The 17,781-nt window shown below is 44.9% G+C and overlaps 1 protein-coding gene across 4 annotated transcripts in view; it reads right to left on the bottom strand.

Annotated features, from left to right (window-relative positions):
- Positions 1-13,761: 13,761 nt before the first annotated feature.
- MAPK14 (mitogen-activated protein kinase 14) overlaps positions 13,762-17,781 on the bottom strand; it is an 85,746-nt gene continuing 81,726 nt past the window's right edge. For all 4 annotated transcript variants that reach the window (XM_025382408.1, XM_025382410.1, XM_025382409.1 and 1 more), the window contains 2 exons: positions 16,906-17,079; positions 13,762-16,139 (listed from right to left, as the gene is read on the bottom strand). In XM_025382408.1, coding sequence (XP_025238193.1) covers positions 16,072-16,139; positions 16,906-17,079 — 242 coding nt within the window. In that variant the 3' untranslated portion in view covers positions 13,762-16,071. The remainder of the gene's footprint in view (positions 16,140-16,905; positions 17,080-17,781) is intronic.

Here is a 17,781-nt window from a genome sequence, read left to right as displayed (position 1 = left end):
GGAAGGAAGGAAGGAAGGAAGGAAGGAAGGAAGGAAGGAAGGAAGGAAGGAAGGAAGGAAGGAAGGGAAGGAGGGAGGGAGGGAGGGAGGGAGGGGGGGAGGGAGGAAGGGAAGAAAAGGCACCCTCCCCCGCACCTCCTGCACCTCCTCCTCTCTCCCCGCCCTCAGCTTTAGCACCCCCTGGTGGAAGACGGGGGTGGGGACAGCTCTGTGAATCGAGCACCTCTCAGCCAGTCTTCTGGGTTTCGGATGACAGGCTTCTCCTCTTCACACCTCCCTCCCCACACCGTCCGGTCCACACTTCCCTTTCCACTCCACCCCAAAGGCCTGCCTCCCTGCACCCAGCCCACAGGTCAGCCCCCTCCACTCCACCCTACAAAGATGTGGCTGGGGGAAGGTCTGGTGCCCAGGCCTCCGCTCCGTTTGATCTCGGCCTTGTCCTTGGTAGCATTCAGCATATTAATTAATCTGCATTGTCTCCAGTGACATGTCCCTCTCCACCACTGGACAATGACTCTGTAAGGGCGAGGGCAGTATTCTGGCCACTGCTGAGCCCCCTGGCACTGTGCCTGGCCCATTGTAGCTGCTCAGTAAATACTTAGTGACTGAACGAACCAAGGAGTTTTGTGTCTCTTCTGGGTACTACCGACAGGAGGAAGATGTGGCTTGAAGACCCACATGGTGGGACGGAGTAAGCAATAGTAGGGGAATGCGCCTGGCTAGCCTGCCATGGGGTGGGTATCTGGGATGTGTGGTCACTGTTCCGTCTGATACAATCTGTCCTAGGATGTTTCTGACTTTGCTGTGTTCTTCCCTTGCTCCCTGAGGCAAGGCCTAGAGGCCTCATCCTCGTGGGGCCCCCAAGGTCCTAGCATGAGGCTGGACCTTCGAATGGTGGTGAAAGAACCAGAGTGTACAACCTGAATCTGAAGCCTCTTCTCTTGCCATGAATTTGCACCAAATGTCCACTCCAAAGCAGGTTCCTCCCTGCGGACAGCCCTCCTCACCACTCCCGCTGAAGCTCTGCATGAGCCAGATCCTCTCCCTATGGAATTGTCCGCCCCTCCTTCCTTCCTCTTTCCCTCCCTCCCTCCCTCTCTCCCTCCCTTCCTTCTTTCCAAGCTTAACTCTAAACTCAGGTCTACAAGGAGGCGTTCCTGAGTGAACTCTAGATCCGCTCACCCCACTAACCCTGTGCATATCCCCCTCTCCCCATGACCCCCATTGCACACCACCTGCTTCCCCCCCACAGGCTTCATGACGTCCACATTCTGGAAGCGTGCTTGTACTCCTGTGAGCCGGTGGAGAGGTAGCTGAGTTCTGGGAGACGGGGCTGAGTCTGAATCTCACGCCTCCATTTGTGGCTACAGGTGAGTGCATGTCTCTGAGCTTCCTCATCAGTAAGATGGGAGAATGTCACTTGCATAGCCAGGGACACCAGGAGGGTTTACTGAAGCAACACATGCCAGGTTGCAGCACTGTGAGTGGTGGTCCCTCTGGTCCTTCAGGACTGCTCATGTGTCACCTCCTCTGAGGTCCCCCCGACCTCCTCATTACAAGCCATGCTCACCTGCCTTACCTGGCCTCATGTCCTTCAAGCCCTGTGTACCTGTTTATCGTCTGCCCCCCTCCAATAGAATGTCATGAGGTTGGCGAGGGTAGGGGCTTTGTCTATTTTGTTCATCACTGAATTCCAAGTACCTAGAAGAGTGCCTGGCGGCCGCTGACTGGCTGAACAGCAGAAATGTAGCAGGGCCTTATCTCCAGCAGCCTTGTTATCGCCGCATCTCTGTCTGTGTGCAGCTGATATGCAGGCCCAACTCGCCTTCGTGCCTGGGGCAGTCTCTGCTCTACTGACCTGACAAACCGCAGTAATGGGGTCAGGTCCTGCCTGGACTTCTGTGTGCGGCCTGCCTCAGGCGGGGGAGGCTGTGCACCCTGGAGGCCACCTCGACAACCTGCCTGTCGCAGGCAGAGGCCACGGGGTCTCCCTGCTCCACCCCTTCTAAGTAAACTATCCAATGTCAGGACACATAGATCCTCCCCAGAAGCCCTATGGACCCTGGTCAGGGGCAGATGACCCCAAACAAGACTAGCAGGGCTACCTGCCATGGCAGAGGTTCGGGCTCTGATTCCAGCTCTGTCTCTATGTGACCTCAGGTAAGTCAGACTGCCTCTCTGGATACATTCATTTTCTTTTATATGCATTTAATAAAAATGGAAAGAGCACTAATTACTTGGCAAAAGTTATGAGTTTTACATACATGTAACTTAATCCTCCTAAGGACTCTCTGAGATGGGTTAACAGTACCCCCCATTTTATGTATAACAATGAGGCACAGAGAGGTGGAGTGACTTGCCCAAGGGACACACAGCTAGTAAGTACTAGAGCTGGGAGTGAAGCCCAGGCAGTCTTGCCCAGGGTCAGTGCTGGTAACCACTATGCTTAGCTGTGCTGGATGATGCATGTGAAGGGCCAATCTTTCCTAAGAAATAAAATTAAGTAGAAAGAACATTGCGAGACCCTGTCTCTAAAAAACTAAGAGTCACAGTGAGACAGCTCCAGCACACCACTGTCACTGTCAGCCCGAGCACAGGTGTGGTGACAGAGATGAGTAAGGGGCTGTGGAGAGGAAGCCACCAGCTTGCCCCTGATCCTGGTGACTACACTTCCCTGACAAATAGCTTCTCCCTGCTTCTCAGGCCTGGTCTTCACTCCCTCACACTTGCCCAGGGCTGCCCTTCCTAAGCCAGGGGGCATCCGGATCCAGCTTTGGTCACCTGGAAAGCGGGTGCTCCAGGTGGGCAGCTTGAGGGCAGCACAGCTCCCGTGTGACAGGCAGCCAGCGGCAGCCCAGCTGTGATTAAGCTTCCTGTTTCAGAGCAGCCTTGCCTCCCCGTAACGCCCCACCCCTGGTAGCTCTCAGTGGCCTCCAGGATAAAGATTAAACTTTTTAGTCAGTTGGACAAGGCTTGCCCCCATCTGGACGGGCCCTGCCTTTCTTGCTAATCAGATCCTCCAAGATGTCTGTGCCCAGGCAACCTCCATTCTAGCCATCCGCAAGCGCACCTTCCTCATCCCCGTCACCACGACTTTGCTTGAGCTGTCTGTGGCCTGTCTGGAACGCCATTCCTCTGCTTTGCCAAGGACTGGGGGGAGTCCTTGTTCCTTACAACCTGCTCAGCAGCTCTTCCTGGGCTGGCTTTGCCAGGCCACTCTCACCAGCGCCCATAGACTTGGAATTCTCAGCTAACTTTCAAACAAACCTAAATTGTAAGTTCTTGAGGGCATGAGTGTCTTATTTTTCTCTATCCTCCTTACCTACTTGGTGATTAAGGTAAAGCCTTAATCCATTCAACCAAATTTTGCCAGGCACCTCTCAAGACATTAAGAATACACAGACAAATGTCACAGTCTGCGTCAAGAAGCTCCTATCCTAGTGAGGGTGGCAACAGGAAACAGTAACAACACTTGTTGGCAGGTGGGAGTGTAAACTGGGGCAAGCTTTTAGGAGAACCATTTGGCAATGCTGCCGAAGTGTCAAAATGTGCACCTTGTTAATCCTGGTAATCCCATAGCCATCAATTTGAAACAGCCGAGGGACACACACTTGTCACCGCATTGCTCATCATCTGTATCAATAAAGAGAAGTTTCCAGCATCATGGGGGCGTCGGGGTGGGGGGAGAGGAAAAGGAAACACAGTGCTTGGATAAGTTGTCTCGGATTTGGAGAGAATGTTTGGGATGGCCTGCCTTAACAGATACAGAGTAAGTGCTGAGGCTGAAATTCACTCGGCCGGTGGGGGTGGCAGGAGGAGTGAAGGTCCTTGTCAAGGCAGAACGCTGAGCTGTTTCACACACATGCCATATTCACTTCTGATATTTTAGAAATAGAACATCATAGATACTCATCATCATGATGAAAATGGTGACAAAAACATATAGTTCTTACTATGAGCCACACACTGTTCTAAGTGCTCTACGTTGGTAACGAATTTAACCCTCACCACAATCCTGTGAAGAAGGCACTATTACCAATGTCATCCCATTTTACAGATGTGACAACTAAGGCCCTGAATGATTAAGCAACCTGCGGAGGTTATACATTGTCAGTGGTGGAACCGGCATTAGAACCTAAGCTGTCTGGCTATTGACAGCCGAAGCCCTTTCATGCCCCTCTCTGATTCCATGCCCTCTCCCTCCCTAGAGGTGACCCCTCTACAAGTTGGTGTTTATTATTATTTTCTGCTTTTAGTTTTACGGTGTATGTATGCATCTGTAAACGATGTCAGATAGATCGTTTTGTAGCCTCCTTTTTCACTTAAGGTTGTTGGTGAGATCTGCCAAGATGTTGAGTCATCTCTCAGTTTCTCAACCTCGGCACTGCTGACACGTTTTTGCTGGATAATTCCTTGCTGTGGGGGCCGTCCTGTGCATTGCAAAATGTTCAGCAGCATCCCTGGCCTCTGCCCACTATTACTCACCACCCTCACCTCCAAGTGTGACAACTAAAAATGTTTCCAGACATTGCCTATTGTTCCTGGGACAGAGACAAAATCAGGGGTCTGGGGTGGTGGTGGGGAATCATTCTAGTTCATTTGTCTTCACTGTTGTTTAGTATTTCATTGTATGAATACATGCTGCAGTGTATTTCCTATTCCCCGATTGATGGAGTTTGAGGTTTGTTCCCATTTCTTTCTGCTATTACAAATGATGTTGAGTGAAAAGTCTCTGTACTCTGTTCCTTGTGGACATATGAGAACGCTTCTAGAAAGTTCTAGAATAATTACCTAGCACTGCAGCTATGTACAGCTTCTGCCCTTACTGAATCCTGCCAAATGGACACCAATGTATGAAAACTCTACAGTTTCTGTATGAGCAAATTCATTTGCCTTTTCCTGCATGATTTCTAGGTTTTGGGACATGCTTTGAAAGCCTTTCTCCATTTAAATCTTTGATCTGTCTGGAAATGATTGTGGCTGAAGGAGGAAAGTGGCTATCCAGCTGTTTGAACATCATTTGACACAGATCACTGAATAATAATGAGTTTTAAAAGCAATGTATTTTTCCAGATTTAGGAAAATTTCCAGGAGTTACACCAATCTGTCAACAGCTATTGTTTCCAGGTAGTGGGATAATAGATGTTACTCACCTACATTTAAACATTTTCAACAATAAATATGTTTTGTGTCATGAAAGAATAATAGTTAGACAAAGTAATGTGGTAAGTGCTTTGACCCTAGTATGATCAGCACAAGTTACATAAACACTTGTGGGGGCACCTGACTCAACTGCAGGCTGGGGACAGGACTGGTTGAGTGGGGGCTGTTTCCTCACCGTGAAGCAGGGTGGGGCTTGTTGAGGGCACAGCAGCCACTTGGCTGTGCCTCCAGATAGGGACACTCCCCACCACAAGCACTGCGTCAGCAACCATGATCAGAGAGTCGTTGCCTGTCTCACTGGGCAGAGCTGTGAGTGGCTGAGTTTCATACAGGACAATCAGCTCTGTCACACTTGAGCAATGGTCCAGGGGAAATGGGTCTTCGTGTAATGGCAGTGGATGGTGACCTCACACCTCACACTGGAAACACACAGTGGAGCCAGCTGATGAGGTCGAGGTAACCCAAGAGGACACGCAGCCCTGGACACCACGAGAAATTCTACTGTCTGTCCGTTGAGTGCCAGGGAGGCGGATCAAAGGTGCACCGGCCCAGAAATGGCCTCCAGCAACAGGTGCTTAGAGGTTCTGTTCTAGGGGTGCCAGCGAGATGGTACGGTCATTGTTTACCACTGCCTTCTCCCATGAAAGCAACGAACAATTCCATGGGGACAGGAATTTGACTTTTATTCTTTCCCATATTCCAGTGCCTGACAGATGGAAGGTACCTAATAGAAATTTGTAGAATGGCTGAATGAGGGTGCAAGAAACCATAATGCCTTCCAATTCTCTTTCTTTTTCCTTGCTATTTTCATTTTAAAGTGGCAGATGGATGGGGACACAGTAGGAATTATCTAGATTATGGCCATCAGCCACTTCCAATAATCTTTTGGTTCTTGTTCTAATTCATTAAATTGCTGTGCATCCAACTTAAATTACACAGCAAGGCATAACAAAGAGAATCAGAAGCCAATTTTTCTAACACGTGTCTCTTTTTAAACAAGGAAATTCCACACAGCACCATTTCTTAGGCAAGGCAGATAACCCATACATATTTGGTTTCTTTCTTTAGATGATCTTTGCTTCTAAAGACTATTGATTGTAAAGACAGGAAGCAAAAGACAAGGCGATCTGCAAGGGATTAAAAGCCGATAGTCATTTACTGACTCGGTCAATAAGGACTGAATGCCTACTGTGTGCCAGGTACCAAGCTAGGTGAAAGGGACACCATAGTGAATAAGACATGATCTGTCCTCGATGACATGCAGCCTTAAGCCAGTATTTAGCATTTTCTGTTATGCTCAGGGCTTTTCATATCTTAACCCATTTAGTCCTCACAACCCTACAAGACAGACTCTGAGAGATTGAGTAATTTGCCCAAGATCATACCAATAGGAGACAGCAGGGCTGCGATTTGAACAGCCCCACTCTCTACTATTGGTACAATCTTGGGCAAATTACTTAGTCCCATCAAAGGTTCCAGAGTCTGTATCCCTAACCTTTATATGTTTTTCCTTTTTGAGCAGGTGGTACAAACAGCAAGCAATGATAAAGCAGTGTGACCAGTGCCACCACTGATCATTCCAGAAGATTACAGTGTGCACGCAGATGACACACCTAATCCAAGCTTGGGAATGGTCAGGGATTTACAGAGCGAGTGATGTCAAGGCTGAACAGAAGAACGAATACATTAGCTCAGAGGAATGAGGAGGAGGAGAGGGTTCTAGAGAGAGGGACTATCATGCACAAAGACCAGGAGAGAGAGCAAGAGCACACAATGACCTTGTCCCATTAGAGCAGTGCTATAGAGGACAGTCAGAGGGAAGCACGTTAATCTTCTAGGACATACAAAGCGAGTGCTGGCTTAAGACCTTTTGGCTGAAAGAGGGAAAAGGTAGTTCCTCTTCAGAGGACTGGAGGTGCATTTCTATCCCAGCTGAGAAGCGAGGGCAAGGGGGCTGGGACTAGTGAGAGAGACCCAGTGTGTGCTGAATGAGATAAGGCACCAAGTGCCTGGCTGTGGCTGCCAGGGACTCCTCCCCAGTTTGGCCAGCAGCAGCCAGAGAGTCCTTATGGAAATTACGCTGAATTAATTTTTTTTTAAATTTTCTTTCAAAAAACCAAAAGAGGTGTGTCTAACACCAATGCTGTAAAACTTTGGAACCAGGAGTCTTTCAATGTTGATACCAGGAGAGTCTGTTGAATCTAGCCTCAGTTGTAACGTGACTGAGAAAGAGACATTACTTGTATAGAATATGCAAGAATGTAAATTGCCTAACATACAGTAACAGTTCATTAAAATAACTACTTTTTAGTAGGGAGGTAAGGAAAGTAGGGGGAAGGAGGTGAAAGAAGAAGGAAGACAATAGGGAGCCAGGTCTGTCCTGCATTGTGGAGGTTTCACTTCTTAGGACTCCAGGTGTCCCAGGGTCATTTGGTCTGTCAGCAGTTCTCAGCGGGTGCACTGAAATCTCTCGGGCCATTTTGGCTATCATACTGATCAGGAGTATTACTGCTATTTGAGCATGCAAGGGCCACTGTGCAGAGTGGGATTCTTAACAAGAATTGCTTCACACGACAAACATCCTGCTGAACATTCATGAAGGTGGAAAAAACTATTTATGGTTATCTGAGCCTAGACTGTAACTTGGTTTTACATATAAAACAAATACTTTTCTGCATATTAATATACTTAAATTTCCCAGGATCACAACTGCATAAATCAAAAAGTTCTCCAGGCTGGGCAACAGACTGAGACCCTGTCCAAAAAAAAAAAAAAAAATTCTAATTGTTTTTTTTTAAATTTTCCGAAGAGTTGCTTACCAGTTTCAGAAAAATCATGACTGACGGCAGTCAGCCATGGTATTTGAGTTGCCAAGACAACACAACTGTATCAGTATGCCTGTGGAGCTGTCATATTCAAGGTGATTCTATGTATAGGTACAAGCATCTAACTACTTTATTGTATCTTTTATGTAGCTATGCTTGAGCATTTTTTTTTTTTTTTTTTTTTGAGACAGGGTCTCACTCTGTCACCCAGGCTGGAGTGCAAAGCAATCTTCCTGCCTCAGCCTCCTCAGTAGCTGGGACTACAGGTGTGTGCCACTATGCCCAGATAACTTCTTATTTTTTCATTATTTATTTATTTTTGAGACGGAGTCTCACCCTATTGTCCAGGCTGGAGTGCAGTGGCACGATCTCGGCTTACTGCAACCTCTGCCTCCCAGGTTCGAGCAATTTTCCTGCCTCAGCCTCCTGAGTAGCTGGGACCCAGGCCTGCGCCACCACAGCTAACTAATTTTTCTATTTTGTACTAATTTTGTATTTTTAGTAGAGATAGGGTTTCACCATGTTAGCCAGGCTGGCGAGTGATCCACTTGCCTCAGCTTCCCAAAGTGCTGTGATTACAGGTGTGAGCCACTGTGCCCCGCCCCAGTTAACTTTTAAAAAATTTTCTGTAGAGCCGGGTTTCACCATGTTGGCCAGGCTCGTCCTGAACAACTAACCTCAAGTGATCTGCCCGCCTCAGCCTCCCAAAGTGCTGGGATTACGGGTGCGAGCCACCATGCCCAGCCAGCACTTATATATGGAAATGTATTAGTATTTTTCCTTTGTCATTTATATTAGATCATTATATTTTCCTTTTTTTTTTTTGAGACCAAGTCTCGCTCTGTCGCCCAGGCTGGTGTGCAGTGGTGCAATCTCGGCTCACTGCAAGCTCCGCCTCCCGGGTTCACGCCATTCTCCTGCCCCAGCCTCCCGAGTAGCTGGGACTATAGGAACCCTCCACCATGCTCGGCTAATTTTTTTTTTATTTTTTAGTAGAGATGGGGTTTCACTGTGTTAGCCAGGATGGTCTCGACCTCCTGACTTTGTGATTCGCCCACCTTGGCCTCCCAAAGTGCTGGGATTACAGGCATGAGCCACCGTGCCCAACCGATCATTATATTTTCTTTGAAATTGTGTGAATTATCTATGAATTTCACCTCAGGATTATAAAAGAGGTATTATGAAATATTAGTTATGCAAAGGGTAATGGATCTGATAAGAGTTCAGAACCACTGGTTTTTGTTAAGAATCTAGGCTGGGTCTGTGGTTTTACATCTTATTTTTTGCTGCAACTGACAATCAAATGGTGGTGGCATAATTTTTATTTTTAGTTGCAAAACTGAAGGTTACTTCCTTAACTTATAATAACTTCTAAACAAAGCACTTAACTGAACTACTCAAATAGGTCTGCAATATAACATTATCCCACTGACTATGAGTACTTAGACCACAGCCTATGGCTTCAATAATGGGTTTTCCAGAAACTGCCTCAGGACCATTTGTCCTCAGGAGCTCTTTTCCCAGTTGGCTTCAGAGGCACGAACGGTTCCCAGATGCAGAAGGCTGCAAACTCCCCCTAACAAGACAGCCTCGATGTCCAATGTCAACTTGTGAGATGCAGACTAACCAGTATCTTAGGTGTCCACAACAGGCACATTGAGGCTTGTTATTTCATTACTGGTCTAAGAAAATCTTGTAGTCATACCCCCAGTTTAATTACCAGATTTTCTGTCTGTGGATAATGGCAAAGAGCTTCTGAACAAAGGATAACTTAATTTACTCAACATCTATATCTACTGGTTTTTTTTTTTTTTTTTTTAAAGAAATGACCTTAATTCAGTACCAAACATATTTTCTTCTAAGCTACCATCTTCCTTTTCCCCTAAAAATATTTTGAGTCTAAAAAGGCCTTTCCAATTTGTACTTTCCCTCCAAGATGTCAAGCTACTTTTTTTTTTTTTTAAACGGCATTCCACTCTTGTCGCCCAGGCTGGAGTGCCGTGGTGTGATCTCGGCTCACTGCAACCTCCGCCTCGCAGGTTCAAGCAATTCTCCTGCCTCAGCCTCCTGAGTAGCTGGGATTACAGGCGCCTACCACCAAGCTTGGCTAATTTTTTGTATTTTTAGTAGAGACAGGGTTTCATCAAGTTGACCAGGCTGGTTTTAAATTCCTGACCTCAGGTGATTCACCCACCTCGGCCTCCCAAAGTGCTGGGATTACAGGCGTGAGCCACCGTGCCCGGTTGCCAAACTACTTCTTCAAGTTACAACAGGCTACTGGGTGTTAAATTTTTTTTTTTTTCCCAAGAAAAGAGGCTTTGGTGTTCTGCAAGACTAGGAGGGATGAAGTGTTAGATTCGTGGTTTTCAACCAGGGATGATTTTGTTCCCCAGAGGCCATTTGGCAACAACATCTGGAGACATCTCTGGCTATCCCAGCTGGGGGAAGGGAGCATGTGTGCTACTGGCATTAGTGGGTAGAGGCCAGGGATGCTGCCTAACACCCTACACTGCACAGAACAGCTTCCACAACAAATACTTATCTGGTCTGAGATGTCAATAGTGCCAAACTTGAAAAATCCTGCTTCAGATTCTTAAAATACACCCTTCTACTGAAGAAGAAATCACCAAATCCTCCCAGCTGGGTGGAGAATCCCGCTACAAAGTACTGGTGCAGCTTTGCTTGCCAGAGGCCTAATAGCTGGGTGCAGTTTCTTTCCAGCAACTGTTCTCCTGCCTTGGAAGGCTGGGCTCTACCCTGGCAAAACTGAAATTTGAGAATGGTTCTCCAGGTCACATAGACTTTAAACACCTTTCTCATTAAGAAACAAAAGAAAGAAAAAGTTTCTTCTGATCACAAAACAAAACCCTCAGTGTAAAAAAGGGCATACATTACAAAAATAGCATAAAAAGTAAAGGCCATTGGCCAGGCGCGGTGGCTCACACCTGTAATCCCAGCACTTTGGGAGGCTGAGGCGGGCGGATCACAAGGTCAGGAGATCGAGGCTCTCCTGGCTAACACAGTGAAACCCCGTCTCTGCTAAAAATACAAAAAATTAGCCGGCGTGGTGGTGGGCGCCTGTAGTCCCAGCTACTCAGGAGGCTGAGACAGGAGAATGGCGTGAACCCAGGAGGCGGAGCTTGCAGTGAGCCAAGATTGCGCCGTTGCACTCCAGCCTGGGCAATGAGCAAGACTCCATCTCAAAAAAAAAAAAAAATAAATAAAAATTAAAGGCCACAATCCCACTACCTAGAGATGGTTGCTAACAGTTCAATGTATATTCATTTCCTAGCCATGCATTATCTATCAACAAAAAGGGGGGCCAGGGTACTATAGTTTGCCACTGACTTTTTCTCCTTGCTGGATGGTATTCCACTGCACGGATGACCATCTTATTCAATCAAGTCCTTATTCATAGATATGTGGGTTACTTCCAGTATTTTGCTGTACAAAGAATGTGACACTGAAAACATTCTACGCTGTGCACTTAAGACCTTTTTTTTTTTTTTGAGACAGGGTCTCACTATGTCACCCAGGTTGGAGTGCAGTGGCACAACTATGGCTTACTGCAGCCTTGAACTCCTGGGCTCAAATCCTCCCACCTCAGCCTCCCAAGCAGCTGGGACTCACAATGCATGCGCCACCACACCTGGTAATCAAAACAAAATTTTTGTAGAGTCAGAGTCCCCAGCTATGTTGCTCAGGCTAAAGGCTTCTGAGAAGTGTAAATGCTAAATTCAAAGGGCATGTACATTATTAAAACATATCTGCATTATAAATAAAAGGGGGTCTTTATTATTTGCATATTCATTAACCAAGTCCTTGCAGCTACCAAATTGTATACAGAAGTGAAAGTCATCCCCATGTGAAAACATTCACTAACGAGCTATTTATAAAAAGTTAGTCTCTCTTTGCTTCCTAAGTACCTGAAGCCAAAGTATTTATCCTGCCCACTGTATTCTGGTCTTCTGTTAGTCTCTATGGTTATATTGTAAGTATATGACAAATGACACAAATAGAATGCAACTTAATTGCAATAATCACAAATCTTGCAAATGGTGGTGGATTTGATGAATAATTCTAGAAAACTGCTCAAACCTTAAGCAAAAGCCCTAAAAAGTGTGGGTGACAGACTCAGACCAGTTAACAATAAAAGGAAAGTGGAGGAGGTGATCACTGATACTTATAAAAAAGAATGTGAATATCAAAATATTAAGAAACTCTGAAAACTGATGAAACTATCAAATATTTTTGCAAAACTTTCCTTCTATGATCATGTTGCAAAAACCAAATAAGATTATTGTAAGATACAAAAATCAGTTTCACTTCAAAAACAACTTAGTTTCCTTCTTTGTCAGAATTAATATATCTTTAAAATTATGAACATGCTTTCATCATTATGTTCCATTTTCATGATTAAAGTTCCATTCAGGCTTCCCCTACCCCCAGTGTCCACCACATTCTATGAAATTTTGGTCCCCATTTTAAGTGGTTTCACTTCAGGGGAGCTTTTTCTGTTATCAACTCTCCTTGGGCTAAGCAGGCCCTCTTCTCAGAAGCCTAGGAGGAAGGCTGCTATCATGTCTGGTATGTGAATGCAAAATACTCCCTACAACTGTCTGATTCTTACAGGAGCTAAAGGACCCCATGTAATAACCGGGGCCCTTTTCTCTCACCTCCTTACGAAGTCACTGGGGATGGAAAGGAGACTATGCTTGGTCTGCCTTCTATCACTGCCTTCATTCCCCGCTGCCAGCCAGGGCCCAGACAAAAACCCAGCTCTCAATATCCTCACAGGCTGAGCCCCGCGGTCCACCCTGGGACACCTACTGGGTGTCACTCCAAGGACACCAAGAAAGGAAGCACATCAGCAAAGTCCCTGAGAAATCAGCTCTGAGACCCTGTGGCTCTTTCATCCCGTGATGCAATTCAGTCATTCTGAAGAGTATTTTCAAGGACCGTAGCCAGCTAAGAAAAACAGTCATAAAATACATTCGCCTAAAAGCTTACAAACAATGTACATATATATATACACAAACCCAACCTTCTCTCTGGCAGTTTTATAATAAAAATATATGGCTTATAGTCTCGAATGTTAAAGATGAAGAAAACTTGAGCTTCACTGTATAGATGAGAAAACTGTAGCCCTGGGCCAAGGGTCAGCAGACTTCTCTAAAGGGCCAGATGGTAAATGGTTGACATTTTGGAGGTCGTATAGTTTCTGCTGCAACTATTTGCCTCTGTCACTGTAGCACAAAAGCAGCCACAGACAATACATAAACAGATGAACATGGTTCTGTTCTCATAAAACTTTATTTATGGATACTGGAATTTAAGTTTTACATTACTTTTTACCTGCTACAAAAACTACTACTTCTTTTTGTTTTTCTTTCCCAACCATTTAAAAATGTAAAAGCCATTCTTAGCAGACTACACCAAACGAGTGGTGGGCCAGATTTGACCTTCAGGCCACAGTCTGCTGAGCCCTGTCATTTCGGCCACTCTTACCTTCGCGTGTAGATAAGACAGGCCCCAGTGCTTAATACCTCGTCATTTGCTCCTTGCTTTACCCATCCACAGCAAAGACCTGGATACTCTTCACCAAAAAATGTACAACTAAGGAGCTTTATCAACATTTTCTAAATGTTAGAAGTAATATTAAGATCTGTCAGACAAGTATGCCAGGTCACAGTTTAAAGGATATTGATATAATGCCATATTGTGCATTAAATAAAAACAAGAGGAAAATATAATAAACTTGAGAAACTCACTGAATTTGAAAAATAGGCTTTATTTTAACCAGTGGTATTGTCTGACATCCTATATGGCATAACTGATTACAGCCAAGTTCATGGATACAAATAAAATAGCAATTTCCCTCATTCTCTCTTTTGTTTTCTGTTCAGAGAAATCAGGAGATGGGAGCATTATGCTCAGAAACCGAAGAGCTCTTCCGAGAGCTCCAGCTTAAGAGTCCAGGCTTCCGGAGCATGCAGCCTCCTTAAACACGTATGTGGTCACATGTGCAAAGACCTTTATTACAAAATATTCAGAGCAGTATTTCTGTAGGAAATCACACTAGCATTTACAACCAAAACATGGCTGACAAAATTCATCTTGCTGTGGATGGTGAGGATTTGAACTGCAATAAAGGAGATGAGGCCTTTACGTTCACTCTCCTTGAAAGGGGGAGAGTCCCGGCCTTTACGTTCACTCTCCTTGAAAGAGGGAATCAACATCAGTCTGTCTCCTTCCTTCTTGCTCCAGTTGACTCGGGGGTCCACCCGGTCCCTCTGGAGTACGTTTATCACTGCACTGATTGAGAAATGGAAACACCTTGGCCCAAATACAAGATTCTGTCACACAGCCAACACTGGAAGTGACTTTATACTTTCTTATTACACAAAAGGCTTAAATATACGAGTCCTCATGTAGAACAAAATGCCTGAAATTCAGCAAATTATGAAAACAACTCTTCTCCACCCCTGAGGATATTTTATCTTTATAAAGTTGAAAATACAAAATATTAAAATAATTTGCCCTTTCTCCCCATCAAAAGGAATCACATTTTCAAAGGATTCCTACAATATACAAAATTCTGAAACAAAATTTATTTCTCCCCAAACCAAGAAGTCAATGATAAGCTGCCAAGAAGACCCTTTTCCATAGAGGAGTGGAAAAGACACCTTGTTACTTTTTTATTTTAAAGTAATCATATTTAGAGGAAGATAGCAGTTTTCTGGCCTTATGGGCTTTAATTTTTTACTTTGATTTTCAGCATTTCTTAGCATTAGTTATTGGGAGTTAAGAGAATAACTTGTTTCTGAAGTTTGGGATATTCCTGGGAAAAGCCCTGATCTTTCCCATGATAACTCCTCAAAAATAGTTGGTTGAAAACAGATGGCATGAATGAAAATGCTGTACATCCATCTGTTCCTCTTTTCATGATTTTCACATCAAAAGCACCTGAAGTATCAATTGTGTTCAACACAGAATAGCACTAGGGGCTGAAGAGAGGATGATGTCACTTGCCATAATATCAGCTGAGGTGACATGGGATCTAAACTACCCAAGAAGTCTTCACTGGCAAACCTGCCTGACACCAGGGCCTCCTGAAGAGAGCAGGACAAGCAGCTGTGCATGCTCAAATAGCAAGACATGCAAAACACATCCTCACTCTGCTAGAAATAGAGTACACAGGAAGTACATGACATCAAGAACCTGCTTCTGACTACTGGGGCAGATATTCAAGAAACCTCTGCACCAAAGGTGAAGGGTAAGCAGAGAAATGGCAACACCTGGGGGTGAGGGAGAAAGAGAGACGCACATATACGCATGCACTCACATGCACACATGACCGCCTCTGAAGGCTACCTGGTTACTCCGGGCCCACAAGCAGCCGTCCAACAACCCTCTCGACTTGCCCGGCTCAGAACTTCAGCAGCTGCAGTCTTTTAACTATCTACACTTTCTTCTCTCCTTTTAAGGCACAAACATATTTACAGTTTCAAATACACCTGTCAAGATCTGAGAACCATACGAAGCAATTTAATCACAGGCTAGTGCACAGAAGCCGGTTGGTCCTTTTTGGCTGTACGCATCACTGAGGGACAGCGTTGGGTCTGAAGCAACCAGAAGGTGTGGGCCTTCTCTTGTGCCACTGTGGGATGTTGTCAAGTCTATGCCCCACCGTCAAGGTGGGGGTCACAGGAGAAGCCAAAGTGGCAAAAGCATGACCAGGATTGGGGACAATTCATATTTTTTTACTTTGCATTGAACATATTCCTAAAAAGACAGCAGCTTGCCTGCCTGAGCCAACTCTCAGAAAGAAGAGCAAGGTGGAGGCTGCCCTGAAGCATCCACAACCTCATGTAAAGTCACTGTGATCATAGTTTGTTCATATTGTCTTACCTTCCCACAAAGACAGACACACACATGCACACACACTAACACGCACACACACCCCCTTCCACCATGGAGGAAATCTCTGCAACAAGAGGCACTTGAATGATATTTGGAGAGTTCCCGTGAAAAGGCCTTCCCCTCACAGTGAAGTGGGATCGACAGAACAGAAACCAGGTGCTCAGGACTCCATCTCTTCTTGGTCGAGGGGCGGTGGCACAAAGCTGACGACTTCATCATAGGTCAGGCCTAGACATCGGGAAGGAAAAGTAAGACGTGAGAGTTTAGGCTGTTCTCTTTGCTGGCGAGCACTCTGACTTCACTCAAGATCCTTCCTCCCTGTCCAGGTAGTGGTATGATGGGCTACCTCACAGCTTGTATGTAATATTCTAATGGAGCACGTTATCACACAGAAGTTCGAGGGACATAGAAAAGAACCTTTTTTTTTTTCCTCATGTTTTTCATTGCTGAATGCCTCTTAAGCTCTCTACGGAGGTGCTCAAGAATGAAAGAGCACTCTCACAAGCTACGGCAACAGATGGTCTTGGCTCTTTGGATTTAACTGGAGTTCTGAACTTGTGTTTTATGGAAAGAATATGGGACTGGACAGAGGATACACGGGTTCCATTCCTGGCTACGTCCCTAACTAGTTCTAAGTTAACTGATAAGACATAAATTCTCTTTGCCCCAGTTCTACTAACTGTAAAACTGTAAAAATATCCTATTCTTTACTTAGCTCGGAGAGATGTTGTAAATGCAATAACTCTGAAAACCTCAAATCTCCATGCAAAGCTCCTGTATGTGAGGGGCTGTGCATAAAACCAGACCAGACGTAAGTATCTCAAAGGTCCAGAGAGTATCACTGTCTACAACACTTTCCAGCAGAGAACATATTCATTCTGCATTAAGACCTCAACTACAAGCTTTAGCAAGTTAGTTATGACCATTCAGTTTTTATTTTTCCCACCGCTTTCGGTTAGTGGTACAAGATGTTAATCCTACCCTTAGGACTTACTTTTCCACTCATCTATAAGGAGGTCCCTGCTTTCAAAGGACTGATCATAAGGATCGGCCACTGGTTCATCATCAGGATCGTGGTACTGAGCAAAGTAGGCATGTGCAAGGGCTTGGGCTGCTGTAATTCTCTTATCTGAGTCCAATACAAGCATCTTCTCCAGCAAGTCGACAGCTATCAGTACCATAGACAGGAAGGAAAATAGTTTTTAATATGTTACAAAAAAGTATGCCTTATTAAGCAAACATAGTTTTGACCCTTCATATCCAAACAAAGAATTCTCCTCCAAAAATACCTACTCTGGGATATACTGGCCCTTTTCTCCTTTACGTGTGTGTGTGTATCTGTATTTTGTATGTTTAAAGTGTTTTATTTTATTTTTGATTCGGGGGTACGCATGCACATTTGTCACATGGGTCTCACGGATGGGGACTGGGCTTCCAGTGTGCCCAATAACCAAATAGTGAACATTGTACCCAACAGGTTATTTCTCAACCCTCACCCTCCTCCTGTATTTTGTATTTTTAAAGAACATGTTACTAAAGAAGAATTTTTTTAAATGACTAGGATTGTGTTTGAACAGGCTTTTGTGGAACGTCAATGTCAAACTGCTACCAGTGTAGTCAAACTGTATAAAAACAAAAGCCTACAGCTACAGTAATCTAGAATAGGTAGGCAGGACTGTTTTTTTTGTGTTTGTTGTTGTTGTTCTTTGTCCCCCTTCGCTGTTTATTTACTAACATAAGACAAATAAATATTCATCAAACTGATCTTCAAACAGTGAATAAACTGGGGGTTTTACATGGTGATGGGGGTGAGACATGGTATTAAAATCAAAGGGAATTTTATTTTAAAAAATTTCACTATGAAAAATTT

Source organism: Theropithecus gelada, chromosome 4, assembly GCF_003255815.1.
Source record: "Theropithecus gelada isolate Dixy chromosome 4, Tgel_1.0, whole genome shotgun sequence".
Taxonomy (NCBI): Eukaryota; Metazoa; Chordata; class Mammalia; order Primates; family Cercopithecidae; genus Theropithecus; species Theropithecus gelada.
The sequence above is the reverse complement of the archived record's forward strand: the minus strand, read 5'-3'. Positions and strand labels throughout refer to the sequence as shown.